Source organism: Pezoporus occidentalis, unplaced genomic scaffold (assembly GCF_034315485.1).
Source record: "Pezoporus occidentalis ecotype Australia unplaced genomic scaffold, CSIRO_AGI_Poc_V1 ctg118, whole genome shotgun sequence".
Taxonomy (NCBI): domain Eukaryota; kingdom Metazoa; phylum Chordata; class Aves; order Psittaciformes; family Psittacidae; genus Pezoporus; species Pezoporus occidentalis.
Genome location: NW_026912972.1, coordinates 4,021,173 through 4,039,014, shown reverse-complemented (window position 1 = coordinate 4,039,014; position 17,842 = coordinate 4,021,173). Strand labels below are relative to the sequence as shown.

At 45.4% G+C, this 17,842-nt stretch overlaps 2 protein-coding genes across 12 annotated transcripts in view; both read right to left on the bottom strand.

Annotated features, from left to right (window-relative positions):
- The window catches only part of DIP2A (disco interacting protein 2 homolog A), a 99,654-nt gene extending 84,885 nt beyond the window's left edge, over positions 1-14,769 (bottom strand). For 5 of the 6 annotated variants that reach the window (XR_009961641.1, XM_062602938.1, XM_062602939.1 and 2 more), the window contains exon 1: positions 14,612-14,769. Coding sequence is in view for 4 of the 6 variants with exons in the window: in XM_062602938.1 (XP_062458922.1) it covers positions 14,612-14,708 (97 nt within the window). In the remaining 2 variants the exon portion in view is untranslated. Of the gene's footprint in view, positions 1-14,205; positions 14,457-14,611 lie in introns of those variants that run through there. The other variant, XM_062602965.1, reaches the window with a different exon arrangement.
- Positions 14,770-15,991: 1,222 nt separating this feature from the next.
- PCNT (pericentrin) overlaps positions 15,992-17,842 on the bottom strand; it is an 89,007-nt gene continuing 87,156 nt past the window's right edge. For all 6 annotated transcript variants that reach the window (XM_062602861.1, XM_062602878.1, XM_062602903.1 and 3 more), the window contains one exon: positions 15,992-16,398. In XM_062602861.1, the coding sequence (XP_062458845.1) occupies positions 16,358-16,398 (41 nt within the window). In that variant the 3' untranslated portion in view covers positions 15,992-16,357. The remainder of the gene's footprint in view (positions 16,399-17,842) is intronic.

The window sequence follows — 17,842 nt, the reverse complement described above, 5'->3', positions numbered from 1 at the left end:
TATAAGCAGCTGTGGAATTTTAAGTTGATTAAATTCCAGTTAAATTAATCTGCAGAAGCTGCTGACATGACTTGTACAGATGCAAAGTTTCACTTGCCCTGCCCATTCATCTAACCTGATCTCATTTCTCATATTCCCCACTCTTCTCTCTCCAGTCTTGAGTAAGACAAGGAAGAAAATTCCATTAGAGCTAATATACAGTTATCTACTAATTCATAACAGCATTTTCTTCTTATTTCTGGAAAAAATCAAAGGTCTGGGAAGAAAGCTGTAAAAACCTATGTCCTGTGTTCCCATCTGCTTCTCCATTATCCATTAGTTGGACACATTTAAATGAATCTGGGAAGCAGTCCAACAGTTTTCTTGTAGAGAAGGTTGGGCAGTATTTTCACCGCCTGTTTTAATCCTAAGCATTATTTCACCTAGCTCCTAGGTTACTATATTCTCCAAGCCAGGATCTGGAAATATTAGTTAAAAAGCTTCTATTAGGAAGTGACAGGTAGCTCTTGAGTCCTCAAAAACCTGCACATCATTTTCTATGGGAACAACCCTGGGAATATCCTCCAAAGCTCTCTAATAGCATTCTCCTTAAATTTTTAAGCGACAGAAAGGTGACAATAAATGGCTAATATGCCATATCTGAATACGTTCATTACTGAATATGACATTACTGTAAGTAATACAGCCAAGACTGCAAGGACTCAGCTCTTCTATTAGAGCTCCAGCCCCTCAGAACCTGAGCTGCTCCTGAAAAATGCATTTAGTGTGATTATTATACTATTATATACATGTATTGATACAAGACTTCTCTTTTGGAAATGCAGCTCCTTTCCCCAGGAAGCTGCCTTGGACTATTATTATGAACAGTTCCACCTTTCAGCCAAAATTCCTCAATTCTAAACCTTCCAATACCCCCAAACCGCAAAGCTTTTCTCATTTTTGCATGTTTTGTTAGTACGTGGCTTGGAATTCAGTTGCTTTCATACAGACCAATGGTCCCATGTTCTCTACAGTTTTGTGGCTAAATCCTTCTGAGGAGCTTCACAAATTAGATGTTCCCATTTTACTTTTCAGGAACAAAAGCACCATAGCTTTCCAGAATTATTTTACTTGTCAGCTTTTCCAGTGTACATGACCTAACCCATAAGCCATTGGTTGAAAACACTCAAAACCTGACACAAATGGATAATTATTTCAAGCCCTCATATATGTCTATCAGATACTCAAGTGTTCTTTGAACAGCTTCACAAATTTATTCATCAATTTGGGAAGTCATTTTAGTTCTCAAATTATCAGAGATACTTAAGAAGTTTAAAATTCAAAAGCTTTTACAGTTGCTAAGGTTTCTTCATCCTGATAGTAATTACAGATTGGTTTGGGTTGAAAAGGACCTTAATATCATCCAGTTCCAACCCCCTGCCATGGGCAGGGACGCCTCACACTAAACTATGCCACCCAAGGCTCTGTCCAACCTGGCCTAGAAAAGCAACATTATTTTAACCTTCCTTCCAGAAGACTGACTGAAATCAAGAAGCTGATTACTTGTGTCAGCCCTCAGCAACACCCCTCGGAAACTCTAAGTCCTCAGCTATGAAAGGAGAGAAAAACCCCCAAACACAACAAAACTCACACCAAAAAAATCACTTCAAAGTCAATATTCTGCAGGCAGATTTTCCTTAAGGTCATGTTGTTACTTTCTTTGCTGTAAGTAAGAACAGAATTCACTAAATAAGCTAGCAGTTAAGTCCCTTCCTGCAAAAGCTGGAAATCAGTGATGCTAGTAACATGGCATCAAGACCTAGTCACATCTACTGAAAGTCCTAAAAAAAGAAGAGACATCAGTGTGACATTCTTCTGCAAGAGACAGATTTTACGGTTACATCTATTTTTAGGCTTCACTTCCGACACCCTTCAGTCTCTAAAGGACCTGCTGCTCAAAACCTCCTCTAATAAATCACGTGTATTCATGACTCTCACAGAAGCATCAAAACATCCTTATCTAATATGTTTGCTTGAGTTAATGCAGAGGCTTGAGCGTTACTTCCATCCCTGGCAGTGTTCAAGGCCAGGCTGGATGGAGCTTGGAGCAACCTGCTCTAGCGGAAGGTGTCCCTGCCCATGGCAGGGGGTTGGAGCTGGATGAGCTTTAAGGTCTTTTCCAACTCAAATCAGTCTGGGATTCTATGATTCTTTGAAACTTCCTAAAAGAACTGAGGGGAGCCAACATTTGTTAATAAGCACCTAAAAAAGGTTAGGAACTAATAAGGGCTTGCTTCAGCATCCTTCCCGAATGTAGGTGGATGTTGTGCTAGAAGTGCTGCTGGTTCTCCGTAGGAATGTGTTAATAGCAGCATCCTGCAGTCTTCATGGCTGCTTGTAAAGCAGTAACCATCCAGTGCGAAGGGTCTCCTTGTGCCCCAAGCTCCCATTTTTCTTGGCCAGCAGAGGACTGCACTGGCAAAAGACATCACTGAGATTCTATCTGGTAACATACCCCTGCACACTCCTGAAGTCCTTTCCTGTCTAAGATTCTGAAAGCATTTAGTGTAAGAAAGACAGCAGGCATTTTTCAGAAAGACTACTGAGACCTGAAGCCAAGAGAAAGGGGTAGAATAAAAAACACATGGCTAGCACTGGCAAAGAAAACTTCTCTGTACTTGTCATCTGTTTTAAGTTGATCTCCAGCTGTCCCATTATCTTGAGTCAGAAAGGAACAGTATACTGTTAGGTTTTCCTGCATACAGTAGGAAAGAAGGTAGTAGACAAGACTTAGAGCACTGGGCAGAACAACTTATGCTGAGCATGTACTGAGACACCGAAGAAAAGAGAATTACTATTTGGAAAGTAACCAGGAAGAACTTTTTTATGCTGAGGATGGTAAAACGCTGGCACAGGTTGGCCAGAGAGGTGGTGGATGCCCCATCCCTTGAAAATTCAAGGTCAGGTTTGCTGGGGCTCTGAGCAACCTGATGTAGTTGGTTCTATGTCGCTCCTCATTGCAGGAGGGTTAGACTAGCAGACCTTTCAAGGTCCATCTCAACCCAAACCATTTTGTGATGGTACTCTATGACTGAATTAAAGAAATAACTGGAATAACAGTGTTCTCTGGTTTAAATACCAAACAAACCCCAAAACACTTCAATTTCCTCAAACATTTTCTCCAGCAAAAGTACCAACAGACTTTTTTATGCGCATGGCAGTTAGGCGGAGTCTTAACTACTTAGCACAAATTAGAAACTCAATAAACAATTTGAAAGTACTCAGATAGCTTGGAATCAAATAAATCACACAGAAAAACCAGTCCAAAACCTCAAGATGAGTCTCAAAGGAGTAACACCAATTCCTATAACGTTGCCAATTAGATTTCTTCTAAACGTAACTTTCCTTAGTCTTAAATTACTTAAATACACTGGTATTTACCCTTAAACACCCAATGGCTTCATCCCATTAAATGCATATTACTTCACCCTTATTAAAAATGTCTACAAATCCATAAACCTACCTAAGTTACTATTTTATGACCTGGTAGTACATCAACATGTTCAGGTCTTCTCGATTTCTCCCTCTCTGGTCACAATGTACAATTGTGCTTACAGAAATATCCCTATTTAACATGATCTGAACCCCATTTGCTGAAGTTACTTCCACCCACTATGCACAAGAGCATTATTTTCCGGTGAACAGTCATCTTGTCCTCCTGGAACAAAACAAGGCAGTGGTCTTTATCCAGCACCAGTTCAGGATTTTACTGCACTCGTTCTCCCAAATACAATATCCAGCAATGACTGCAAAAGACATTCTCAAGTTTTTAAGTTAAGAATTTCCCTTATAAAAGGCCATTGAGAACCTATTTCATGTGATGAACACGATTTTGATAACATCATGAGTCATCAGTCTACCCAACAGTACCCTTCAGTCACCACAGGGAATTATCTCATACCAATTTATAATCTCTCTTTATTTTGCACTGTCAAAACATCATTTGTTTTAACACAGCAAAGTTACCTCTTGCTGTGATTTAGTCAAGGTCATTTCGATTTTATCACTAGTTATGGACTCAGTGAGTGCAAACACCACCGGGGACAGCAAGGAGAGAGAGAACAAATGGCTCACAGTTATGTCTCTTCTTAAAGGAAGTGTCTGTCCAAAGTTACAAGACTGCCGTTAATTCCCCCCCTTATCCAGAAGAACTTATCCTGCTACTTCTCACTTCAGTGCCAACGTGACAGAGAAATGGTGACTGAGCTGCATGCATTCAGTCATTCTACAAGAGATGGCACCCACCTCATTTATCATGTTTGATCTTTACTATTTAAAAAATATCCATGTGCATTTCACCTAAAATAAGATCAAACACATGTGTGAATGCCCATGATTCAGTGTATTGGGCTTTCAAGTGCATCAACACAGCAACCAGGACTGAAGCACTACAGAGAATGGCTCCAAGTTGAGCATAAAGTACTTCTTAGTTCACCCTGCCGCTTACAAATATCCACTAAAGAAAGGTATAGCCACGAAAACCCATGTGGGTTGTCACTAGGGCTGAAGACTTTCGACAGAGTTGATAAAGCCAACCAAAAACCTGTTTGTAGCACAACAGTGCCCAAAACAGCCTAACCACTACCAGGAACAACCCAAATAAACAGTAAAAGCAGCCCTTCTGCAAGATGCAGTGAAGTGCAGTTTAGTGCAGAAGATACAAGTTCTCAGATATTAGCTATACATATGGGTTTTTGTATCTATAACTTTTAAAGTATTTTTTCTCCTCTGGATGCACGCCAGATAATACTGGTTCTGCCAGGGAAAAGACATCAGCAATACAGCAGTTGTATGTGTAAGTACCTACTCAGCCACCGAATCTGTCAAATATTCTTTATATAGCTTCCATTTAAAAAGTGAAAGACTTCATTTGTGTCTTACTACTGTCTACATTTTCCTGGTTTTTCACTCCATCGTCTCAAACCAACCCATAAGCTATCTTCATCATCACAACCATCACAGGTTAGTTTGGGTTGGAAGGGACCTTAAAGCTCACCCAGTTCCAACCCTCTGCCATGGGCAGGGACACCTTCCACTAGAGCAGGTTGCCCTAAGCCCCATCCAATCGTGCAGTGATTTTGCAACACAGACTTACCTTGAGTTTAAGATCCATATACCTTGCTGGGGCAAAAGTAGCAGATACCAGGATTTACGCACAACCACTGATATTTAAAATATTATTGAACCTTATGCTACTGTAAAGATTATAGAATATTGAGCCATAGATACAAGTGATTCTGTGATTCTATGATTCCAGGCTGGATCCAGGACAGCTCTGAAGGAAAACCATATGGCTACAGGCAAGACACCGAAAATGGATTCATGGGTACTGATTCATGTTGCAGCTGAGCTGAAGTACTGGCACCCTTCTTCATCCTTCTCCCCTCAACCCAACCCAGCTCTGAGCCCATCTGGCTGAGGCAATCCAGCCCACTGAACTGCTTAAGAAAAAAAAACAAATTCCTCTCCTATGAACTTGCTGCCATTGTTACCTTGATCATAACAGTTTGGTCACAGGAATTCACCTTTTGGGCAATGGCTGCTTCTTTAGTTCAGGTGCCTGGTCAAACAGCCCCCTGCTCAGAGCCCAGGGGCAGATGGAGACCCCTTCCAGCTCCATCATGTCAGGAACAGAAAAGCAGAGAAGCCAGGCAAGCACAAGATCCCCATTGCAAAAACTGAGAGGCCCCTGTGTGCAACACTGAAGATGGAAAAAAATGAGATCCTGCAGCAGCAGAGGGTGCCCCAAACTTCATCAGAAAACCACTACACAAAGGACAACAGGGCACAAAGGGAAGTAGAAAGATCACAGTGTTATATTCTTTCCCAGCTTGAAGGCTGGAAAAGCTTTTCCAGGCTGTGGGAGACTGAATGGAGAAGCCCTGAGAAGGAGTTGGGAGTGTTGGGTGATGAAAAGCTCCCCATGACCAATCTTCAGTGCGTGCTTGAGCCCAGAACCCCCCCATGTGTTGGGCTGCACCCCCAGAGCATGAGCAGCAGCTCAGGGAGGGGATTCTGTCCCTCTGCTGCGCTCTGAGGAGACCCCTCCTGCAGTCCTGATCCAGCTCTGGGGCAACAGCACAAGAGGGATGTGGAGCTGTTGGAGCGAGTGCAGAGGAGGCCACGGAGATGCTGTGAGGGCTGGAGCAGCTCTGCTCTGGAGCCAGGCTGAGAGAGCTGGGCTGGTTCAGCCTGGACAAGAGAAGGCTCCTGAAGGGGAGACGTTAGAGCAGCTCCAGTGCCTAAAGGGGCTACAGGAAAGCTGTATTTCCTTTAATTTTCTTCCAGTACAGGTTGCCATCATACTCCTGTCCCGCAGTAGGATTTAACCTTCCTTGCCAAAACAACATACAAAAGAATAACAAGGTTTAAAGGCCAAGGCTCTGCCACAGAACAGCTGAAGCTGGAAAGAATGTCTCAAGTTGGAGCTACTTGAAGCCCCTGCAGGGTCAGCTACAGCAGGCTGCCCAGGATGACAGCTGAAGAATCATAGAATCCCAAATCAGAAGAGACCTCAAGGATCGTCTGGTCCAACCTCTGCAGGCACAGCATGACCTAGACTAGATGTCCCAGCACCCTGTGCAGCCTAACCCTAACAGTGTCCAGTGTTGGGGAATCCACCACTGCACTAGGGAGATTTTTTCTTGTTCTCCTTGTGAAAAATTTTCCACTTGTGTTCAACTGGAATTCCCTCAGGAGTAACCTGTGCCCATCACCCTCTTCTTTTCCATGTGCCTCCTTGTCAAAAGGGAGGCTCCCTCTTCTTTGTAGACACTCTTTGAACTGAAATCCTGAAGGAATTTCTGACAGACTTTGCCCATGGCTTGGCTAGACATTTTATCACTTCTGTTGCCATTCAGACCAGCAAGGACTTAAGGTATCTCCCAGAAGCATATTGAGCTGTCACTTGAGTCTTTAATCACAATCTTAGTCTACAACTACAGTTGACCACTCGATGCAGAATTAGTCCTGAAAGAGACAGAGATTGTTTTACGTTGTTCTAACACAAACACAGGGAAGAGAATAATCTAAATGCTGATTAACTACAGCAGAAACCTGAAAGCCAAAAAAAGAAATCCCAACCACCTAACTGGTTGAGTTTGGAATTGCACTATCATTGAAAAGAAAGCTGATGACCCAGTTCTCCTGGTTGGGCATTTTCTGTTTCCTCAAAGCAATAAAATTAACACCACAGTAGATTTAGTCCTTTTTCTGCAAGGCCTTAAGTGCATCACTCCAAAGTTGGAAGCCACAGACATCAAAATAAGACTGGATGTCCTTACGTCTTCTGCAGATCCTCACTGCTCACAAAACTGTTCTCATGGGAAAGAGCTAAAGACAGAAAGTGTAAGAAAGCTGTCAGCTAAGCAAGACACCTTCCTCACCCTGCCATGTTCCAGAAGGCAGGGAAAAAAGGGAGAGCAGGGGGAAGAAAAACACTGATGAAAAATTAATATGATGGGAGAGTGGGAACCAGAGCCAAAGGGAAGGTGCATTCCAGATGAAAACCACGGTCAATCACATTAGTCCACCACTATGACAGAACTTTCCAGTATGGTTGCTAAACTTGAAGGGCAACCCAACAAGAGCCTGTAACCCAGCTTCTCATTCATTCCTTTCCAAAACAGAGGGGAGGAAAGAAAAAAAAGTGTCTACTCTGATCATCCAGCACATGGGATGTGTGAAGAAAATGGGTCAGTTTGCTTTTCTGTCACAACACAGAAGCGCACACAGAACTTTGAACTCTTCACACTATGTTAACTGCCCTCTCTCTTAAATCCCTAGTTTATGAGGTAATTCCACTGAGGACACAGCAAGGTTTGGGTAATAAACTCAGCTCTAAAGCACTCCTACAGGTCAGTAAGAAGTGACAGTCTGCCCCCATTTTGAGGGATGTCTTTTCATTTGAAGCAAAAAAATGAAGGGAGGATGTGTGTAAAAAACTATGACAGCAGTAAAAATGTGTTCAATTGTTTTTCACGGTAGTTATGCAACAAACACAGCTACAAGAGTCTCAGTTGTCACTGTTACAATTCTACTAATATGATGGGATAACTTTCAGCCTTTCAGTGCCTAAAGGGGATACAAGAAACCTGTAGGGACAGGACACAGGGAATGGCTTTAACCTGACAGAACAGGGGAGATGGAGATGAGCTTTTAGGCAGAAGCTCTTCCCTGTGAGGGTGCTGAGGCACAGGGTGCCCGGAGAAGCTGTGGCTGCCCCATCCCTGGCAGTGTTCAAGGCCAGGCTGGACACAGGGGCTTGGAGCAAGCTGCTCTAGTGGAAGGTGTCCCTGCCTGTGGCAGGGGTTGGAACTGCATGAGCTTTAAGGTCCCTTTCAAGACAAACCACTCTGGGATTCTATGCTTGCACCCATGTAAAGCAAAACTGAGTTGGCTACTTCTTGTTGATTCATATTCAATATAGCATTAAAACAGCGAGTATTTTTTAAGACTACAATAAGACATGACTTCCAGACAGGGTTGGCAGGAAAGAGCTAGCCTTGTTTCATCAACTGACAGTCACCAACAACGAGCCCTCAAACCCCTCTTCAGGTACATAACCAGAATTAAAGAATCCCTATGTATGGGAATCATAAAGCTTGCAATGACAACCACTCCTTGCCACAAGACAAGATGTAGTAAATTAAATAAAAAGAAAGAAAACAAGTAAAAGATCAGAAACTTGCTTCTGTTTGAGCACTTTGTGACTATTTCAGTCCCAAACGCAAGTGAGCATGAAGGACAGCAACCAGTTGCCAATACCTGCACCAGGAGTAACACGTGAGAACAAGCTTTGTAGACATCCTCGGTCCCCATGGGCATTTGGCAAGCCCCAGGTCCAACCACAATATTAACATTTTCTGTTGGAAGGACCCAGAAATGAAGCAACAAAAATGCTGCCGGCCAAGTTTCACAGACCATCACCCTCTTACCAAGCACCTGTCTCCCCAGCTCCAACAGTTCTTCCCACTGACAGCCTCAGATTATATGTATTTCCATGTATTAAACTGGGAGGAGAAGTGGTAAACAACCACAATTGGCAGACATACTTTTTGAAGACTTCTCTAACACAAAACTACTATTTTAAGAGCAGAAAAAACCCTGAACACCCAAGTTCCATGCTTTCTCATAGCAAAGTTGTGTGCATATGCGTCTTCCTCACCTGATATCACATACAGTATTCTAATAGCACATCAATACTCCTAGTGGAACAAAAGCAATTAAGTTAAAACTCTTCAGCTCTGACCACCACCTTTAGTTTTATACAAGGTGTTCTGCCCCAAAAAAACCATCCTGTTATCAATTTAGTATTTAAACCCCCCAACCAGACTGTTAGTATGAGCTAACAGTAGCTAGTAGTTACAACAAAGTATTTGGTGGGATATTTGCTGCAGCCAAAAAATGTCAGACACTAAATACCTTGACCTTCTTTCAGTAAACACTTCTTAGCTGACACTTTCTTCCACTCACATAAAAACCCCCAAGCCCCCCCAAACCAACACCAAAAGAAAACCCCATCCACCGGACAAAGCTCCTTTGTCACACAAGTACTAATTCTTCCTTTCTGAAAGGGGAAATAAATAATTGGGAACAAAATGCCATGAGAGTGAGCTTTCTGTTGAGGCAGATGCGAACATCTCGTTGGGAACCAGAGCAACCCACACCTTGAACGCTCCATCTAAACCATCATGCTTCCCACTAAAACTTAACTAGGCTCAGAAGAAACTTTGGAGCAATGTGTTAAGAGAGGGAAAACTCAACACCCCAAACTAACAGCGAAATCAAGTTCTAATTAAGATGAGAAACTACGTGATGATACATTTCTATCTCAGGACTCATTCCGAAGCCATCAAGAGCAGCATTTCCCATCTGGGGTGGGTGGCAGAATAGATGTGAACTACAAAAAAGCATCTTCAGCCTCTTCACAGAAGGTAAGTCTGTTGAGAGTTTCAGCTCAGTTCCAAAATAAGCCCAACCTACAAAACTCCCAGGAAACAGAAGACGAAACAAATCCATATTCTGGATGTTTAAAGCTGATCACAAATTCAGGCCACAGAAAGAAGTGCTGTAACATTCACACACTGGTCCACCAGCCACCTGGAAGCCTGTAAACCCACGTTCTTCCTTCCTCAGCTTTTAGGTAACATTTCCTAGATGTAGATCATGTTATGCATCCAAATGGCCCAGGCTCACCAGAACCACACAGCAACAAGTACAAGAAACCTCTGAGGAAAGGAAACAAGTGTAGTCATATGTTATTTTAAGACCCTGAACAGAGCTGAGGGGACTACCACCATAAACAATTCCAGAAGACAAAGCCACGCAAGCTAACACCAGCGGGATGCTCCTCAGACACATAATGCAGTTTAATCTTTGACTCCTTCTACTCTTAAGTATATTGTCCTTGGATTAGAAAGGAATAGCGAGGCATCTTCCTGCAGAGATGACCTGGAAGAAGTAAAAAATGACCCAATTCCACATCTCCAGGGCTTAGGAGACTAAAAGTGAAGGTGCTCAAATGGGAACACAACGAAAGCACCATGCCTTGTGCTCTGCAGAAAGAGGTTTTTGAATGTCAAGATTTATTTCTGCTGGAGGAAGGGTTTCTTTTACCCAAAACATGTATCTGGTTGCATAAGCCAGCAAATTATAGCTATGTGCCATGGGAAAAACACTGCAGCAGAAAAACTGGGAAAGCTCTGAAAAGGATAAAAATGAGATGTCTTCTGCACAAGAGAACAGTCAGAAGTCTTGAGGCACAGCTTTCAAATCCAATGCGGTTCTCATCAATGGACAAATTATACAAGTAGCATATGTGTCTAAATGAGACCTGTTCTTCACAATTATCATGCCTTAATGAAAAGCAGTGTACATTTAGATACCTAAAAATACAGAAAATATATACAATGCACTATCATAAAAAAGGTACAGACTTTAAAAAAGCACATGGATGTTTTTTTCCTTCAAAATCTCCACTGCAGGTTGGATTATGATTTTTAAAGAGGGGTTTATAACCTTCGATCTCCTTCAGAACACAGAAGGAAAATCCATTTTAGAGTGACTAGAAGAATCACTATATTTTGCAGCAAGAAAGAAATGCCAGGGTTAAAGCAACAACCCAGCAAGCACTGTTTAGGGATTCTTTTTTACTCTCAACTATTATTTTTCTAGTACATGAAGAATATGAACAATTGTCAATCAAGAGATTAAGATCTTGTACAAGCAGAAGGATACATAAGAGCACACATGACCAGAACTATGGCAGGAGTTGAGTTCTCTCCCCATCCAAAACACTTCAAAGCTAAACACTTTATTTGGGATTCGGAGTCTTTAGAAAGCAGCAATGTACTCTGTGTTCATTGTTCTCTACATCTAAAAGCAAACACTCTCCCCAGCTTTCACTACGACAACCTGGGATAAAACCAAAGAAAGTTTTTGATCATATTCTTGATTTATTTATAGACGACAAGAATGCAATCAACAAGAACAGACATTACCCCTGCCCCAGCACAGCTTACATGGCATTTCTATTAACAAAGTGCACATACAAAGTAGAAAGGAACTTGCTCTCGAGTTGCTTCTTTTCCTCCCTTCACACTTCCTCTGGGATTATGGCAACATCCTCCCAAGTACAACTGTCTCTAACTCACAGCACACTTAGCAAAAGAAATACCCTGTTATATCTCTGCAATCTAACTATTCTCACACACACACACATGACCCTTCTTTCAGGCAAAGGTCAGGTACAATCTCCGTGCACCAAGAGCAGAAGAGAGCTGTACACCCCATAAAAAGGCTACTGGAAGCTTGAGGAAGCTGCTGTCAGCAACAGCCTTCCACCAAGGGCTGGATTGTGCTCTGATAAATAGAGGGAAATAACTGTCAATCTCCACCAGTATCAGACCGCTGTTCCTTCCTCTGCAAGTAAGGAAGTTTGGAATATTAATGACAGAGGGTTCCATTAAAGCAGCATACACAGATGTCAAGTGATCACAGAACACTAGCACATATAATCATAGAATCAACTAGGCTGGAAAAGACCTTCAAGACCATAAATTCCAACTTTTACCCAAGGACTGCCAAGGCCATCACAAAACAGTATTACTAGATGCTGAAGAACTGCCTGCAAATGCTTTCAAGTCATTCAGGCAAAGTAGAAAAGGAATCGCAGCTGATATCACAAACTAAGTCTTCAGAGGGGCCAAGAAGTTTGAGCTAACATTATCACTTTATGCAATCACTTAATCCTGCCGCTATACATCAATACAAATTTCAGCATGAAGGGAGACCTTAGAGCAGCTCCAGTGCCTAAAGGGGCTACAGGAAACCTGGAGAGGGGCTTTGGACAAGGGCCTGTAGGGACAGGACAAGGGGCATCGCTTTAACCTGCCAGAACAGGGGAGATTGAGATGGGCTCTTAGGCAGAAGCTCTTCCCTGTGAGGGTGCTGAGGCGCTGGCACAGGGTGCCCAGAGAAGCTGTGGCTGCCCCAGCCCTGGCAGTGTTCAAGGCCAGGCTGGACACAGGGGCTTGGAGCACCCTGCGTTAGCGGAAGGTGTCACTGCTTGTGGCAGGGGTTAGAACTGGATGAGCCTTAAGGTCCTTTCCAACACAAACCGGGCTGGGATTCTATGACCTATGATGCACTGCACTAAGGCAGTGCACAATCACTTCAGATATTTCAGAGGTTTAACATCCTGCAGACCCGTAAAGAAAGATTCCGGTGGTTAAACAAACACATAGCCAGGACCTAACAAAAGAGAAGCCCACCACAGGATATCTCAGCTGACCCACAAACACTAGCGGGCACAACACGGAGCTGTGGCTACCACACGAGAGCACACAAGTGCCAGCAGCTCACTAGCACAGCTCACACATCGCAGGAACTCCTCTTGCACAAGCATCAGCACGTGTCAGGTACTGCTTCCTACCGCTTGGGCAGGCATGCAGCAACAGGTTAAACCTCGCCAACAAAGTTACTAACCCTGCGCTTTTCCCCTGCCTCTGCGCCAAAGGTTCCACACTGAACGCAAGGACAACCAACCTGTGAATCATTTCCTAAACCACAGCAGAAGTCAGCCAGAGTATTAAGGTAAAACAATGTCAATTTGCTCACCTAAACATACTGAAAAGTGCAACATCTGAGGAGCAGACTGAACACTCCCACCCCAGGACCACGGCGCTTACAGGCTTTTAACTCTTCTGTTAAAGGCACAGCTTGACAACATAGCAAGGGACAATGAAATAATGAACTGCATGCAGGAAATGCTGCCTCGGTCTCTTTACCCCCTGCGTGCCTTCCTGCCTGTCTGCAGGGTGGGCCACAGCACAGAACCAATACGCAAAAAACCTCACCCCAATCCTATAAAGGAAACAAGTATAATTGCCAGCGGTCACAGAAAGACCCCTATTAGCACCAAACACAAGCACGGAGGTGGAATGGAAGGAACTGTACCTTTTGATGGCAGCAGACCAACAGATCACAGCATCACAGAGTGGTTTGGGTTGGAAGGGACCTTAAACCTCATCCAGCTCCAACCCCCTGCCATGGGCAGGGACACCTTCCACTAGAGCAGGGTGCTCCAAGCCCCTGTGTCCAACCTGGCCTTGAACACTGCCAGGGATGGGGCAGCCACAGCTTCTCTGGGCACCCTGTGCCAGCGCCTCAGCACCCTCACAGGGAACAACTTTTGCCAACGAGCTCATATCAATCTCCCCTGTTCTGGCAGGTTAAAGCCATTCCCCTTGTCCTGTCCCTACAGGCCCTTGTTCAAAGCCCCTCTCCAGGTTTCCTGCAGCCCCTTTAGGCACTGGAGCTGCTCTGAGGTCTCCCCTTAAGGAGCCTTCTCTTGTCCGGGCTAAACCAGCCCAGCTCTCTCAGCCTGGCTCCATACAGATGCCTTCATTCCTCACACGGGCTTGAGTACATTGTCAAGCTGAACCCTCAGTCTGCACTGCAACTTTGCCACCTCTGCTCAGGGGCTCATTAACTACCGAAGCAGAGAGAATTTCACCACGATCCTGCCTGGAAACTTGATACAGGGAAGCTTAAAAACGTTTGGAATTATGAAGAGATCTAAAGCGAGGGGTTTAAGATCGCAGCTGTAATTAAAGACACTTTAAAAGCGGTACTTTCAGACCGTCCAGCCGCACACTAACTGACCGTTCCGTCGCCAGCTCCGCCTGAACACAAAACCAACTCACGGCCATCCCCAAACGCCTCTGAAGGAGCCTCTTCCACCCGGGGCCGGCGGTGCAGCCGTCTCCCTCAGCGCGGCTGCTCCGCCACCGGGCGGCCCCCCGTCCGTGCCTGCGACCGAACGAAGGGCGCAGGCCCTGACCGCCCCGAGCCCCGCTCAGCACTGAGGGCGGGTGCGGAGCCCCGGGCCCACCGCTGCGCCTCAGCGGGAAGGGGAGGACGAGACTCCGGCCGCCTCGCAGGCCCCTCAGCGGGGCCAGGCCCCTGCTCCGAGCGGGCAGCGGAAACCACCGCGCCGGCAGAGCCGAGCCGGGCCGCACCCTGCCCGTACGCCGTTCCCGCCCGCGGTGCCCGCTCCGGGCTCACTCACCCTCCGAGAGCTCCAGCTCCAACTCCGCCAGGCTCTCCCGCACCTCGGGCGGCAGCGGCACCGCCTCCAGGGAGCAGCCGCCGCGCTCCGCCGCCATGGCGCGGCCGAGCAGCGAGCGGGACCCGCCACAGCCGCCGCCCAGCGCTGCCGCAGGTGGGGCCGGGGGCGGGCCGCGGAAGGCGGTGCCGCGGAGGGGAGCGGAGCGCCCGGCCCCGCCCCGCCGCCCGGGCCTGGTGCGGCCTGGGCCGCCTCAGCGGGGGGTGCGGGGGCTGCGGGCGGGTTGAGGACAGGCAGCGCCGGGCATGCGGGCGGTCCCAGCGCTTAGAAAGGGGTTCCCTGTCCTGCCGCTGCCCTGCCTGCTGGAGCTGTGGCCCCATCTGAGACACCGAAAATACACTTTGGGGTAAAAAAAACCAAAACTAACCTTTTCTAAAGACAACCACCGTTGAAGGGCGCTGCGGAGGGGAGCAGGAAACGGTTGTTTCGGAGCCGGGGTTGAGGCTTTTCACAGTTCAACCACGGGCTGGTTGGAGGGTGAACACGCGGCAGGACACCAAGATGTGATCTTCCTGCCGCATTCCTCCAGCCCCCCAGAGACTCAGGCAAAGGCAAATCCATGCATCTTGGGCTCAGTCCTGACTACAAGGACAGCTCCACCAGTAGCAATAACTCTCCTGCAGCTAGAGTGTAGGGAAGAAGCTTTCTACTAACAGCTCTTGTGGGAAACAGCTCTCTTTGGGGGTAAGCAGGTTCGTGTTGGTGGCAGCAGTGGGGCAGGAGCACTGTGTGCCCTCCCTGGCCTCCGCACCTTCCCCTCCATAGTGCAGTAGTGCAGTACTGCAGTCCCTGGCTCCGAGATGGCAGAACAACAACAAAGGCACCTCTCTGCTGGCCTTCATTGTGGATGCCGGAGACGGACTGTATTGATAGGACGAGGGGTGGTGGTTTCAAACTGAAACAGGGCAAGTTCGGCTTGGATATAAGGAAGAAGCTCTTCCCTGTGAGGGTGCTGAGGCGCTGGCACAGGGTGCCCAGGGAAGCTGTGGCTGCCCCATCCCTGGCAGTGTTCAAGGCCAGGCTGGACACAGGGGCTTGGAGCACCCTGCTCTAGTGGAAGGTGTCCCTGCCCATGGCAGGGGTTGGAACTGAATGAGCTTTAAGGTCCCTTTCAACCTAAACCAGGCTGGGATTCTATATAGAAAGACCAAGGGGAGGGAGGACTTACTGTAAAGCCAGAAGAGCAACTCCCAAACTCACAGAAGCTCATGTGTAGTATGTTAGCTGTTCTGTTAGTCCAAATGATCCTACTGAAATACTAAAACCCAATGTTAGGAACAGCAAGAAAAGTAAGTAAGCAAGGTAACAAGTAACCACACAATGTAAGCATTCACTAATAAAATGGCATTTTAATAACATTTTTTTTTTACAAGGAGTCCACCTATACACTATAGAAAAATAAACACCAAAGAGACTCTTTGCAACTTACAGTACAGCAAGGCAGGCACACTTCAGCTGTTAATGTAGTCATCTCACATGAGAATGTAAAACACTGTTCTTAGTGAAAAGTAATTTCCTCTTAAAGTACTAAAATATAATAAAAAGTCATATAAAAAAAAGGATGCAAAAGCACTGCCGTTTATTCAGTTGCACAAGAGGTCGCAAGTGCCTCTGTTATGTATGGACCGACTCAGAAGGAAGCAGTAACCGAGGGAAGGTGTTGCAGTAGGGATCTCAGGAGCATCCTCATCACTTCATGTTCCTCTGGTGAGGAGGGCCTGGAACTTGTCCTAAATGTAAACGAGTATTAGAAACCCATTTGTGTCACAAAGCAACAGGGTGCACTTTGCAGCATGTAATTTCCTCCATGTGCTTCATATGAGCTACCCTGAAAGCAATTCCCATTTTCATGAGCCACTTAGGAACAATACAAACCAAGATTTGGAAACTTCCCCATCTGCCATAGCAAACTTTCCCCATCAAACCAATGCTCCATCACCCACTTCACACACCACAAACAGGGTTGTGCAGTTCAATTGTACTGCTCTGGTGATGATTTAACACACGTTCTGTTGCTGGAGAAAGTGTTGTCATTGAGTAGATGTTTTAAAGTCCATTAGTTCTGCTCACAGCATTGTTATAAAGGCTGCAGCATTGCTCTGTAGTTCCTGACATTCCGTAATTACTGACATCATTCTGGAGACATGGAAATACCTGACGTGATAGGCACTTTCCACACAGAATTGCTATTAATAGTGTGCCAGTCGTGGAATACTTATTCCATGCTTACCATAAAGCAAAACACCTTATTTCTATAAATGCTGTCAGGTTTCAATTCCAACATTTGTTTCCCTATCTGCCATAAATAACTGCCGTATCTGGGGGAGGGGGAAGAGACAAACAAAAAACCCCAAACCCACAAAGTCATGGAATTAAGGTTTCTAGGCAAAATCCTGCTAAGAACAATGTCAGAAGTTCCCTTATGGAAGTGCCACTGTAGCTGCTGAGTTTAGTGATGTAAGCAAGACCAGGATATTTATTAGCTCAACTCAGCCAGAAACACAGGCGGTTTTTCAGCCCTTCCCCAGAGCTGTTGTCCAGCCATACCAGGCTCCTGGGTTCAATGCTGACAGCCAAGCTCCTCTCTTCCTAGAGAAACACATCATTTTAACATTTAATCTCTTAACACTAAAGGATGTGTTAGGAATGCAATGTGTGATCATTCAAAATTTGCCTTGGAAGGTAATTTAATCAGCATTATTTTTCTAAAAGCAGTTAAGTCTGATTGCTTGCCTGGAGATCAAGGACCATAGTGATCCAAAAGTAGCCTCATGAAGTAAAAGCTGACTGTGGGGATGAGCAGCCAGAAGTAATGTGGAGAAGGAACCAGCAATAGCAAAGGGATAAAGGTTGGATCAAAACACTGATGGCATTACCTGACCTGGTGGCCCACATTAGCTCAGACCAGGGAACAACATAAACCTGGATGAGTGAAGCAAGCTTTGGGATAGATGCACCAAAGTCCCTGGAGGAGCAGCTGTCAGCAGGCTCCCCAGGAGCCTCCACACCTTACTTCTGTGATACAAGACTAGAACATTAAATAATTCAGTCTAGAATTTAGGTGGGAGGTTTCTAAGTAGCAAAGTTAAGTGCCACTACAATCCTGTGTGTGCTCTTCAATCAATTTTAGGATTAGATACCTGTTTTTACTAGCCAATTTTTGTTTAATCTGCT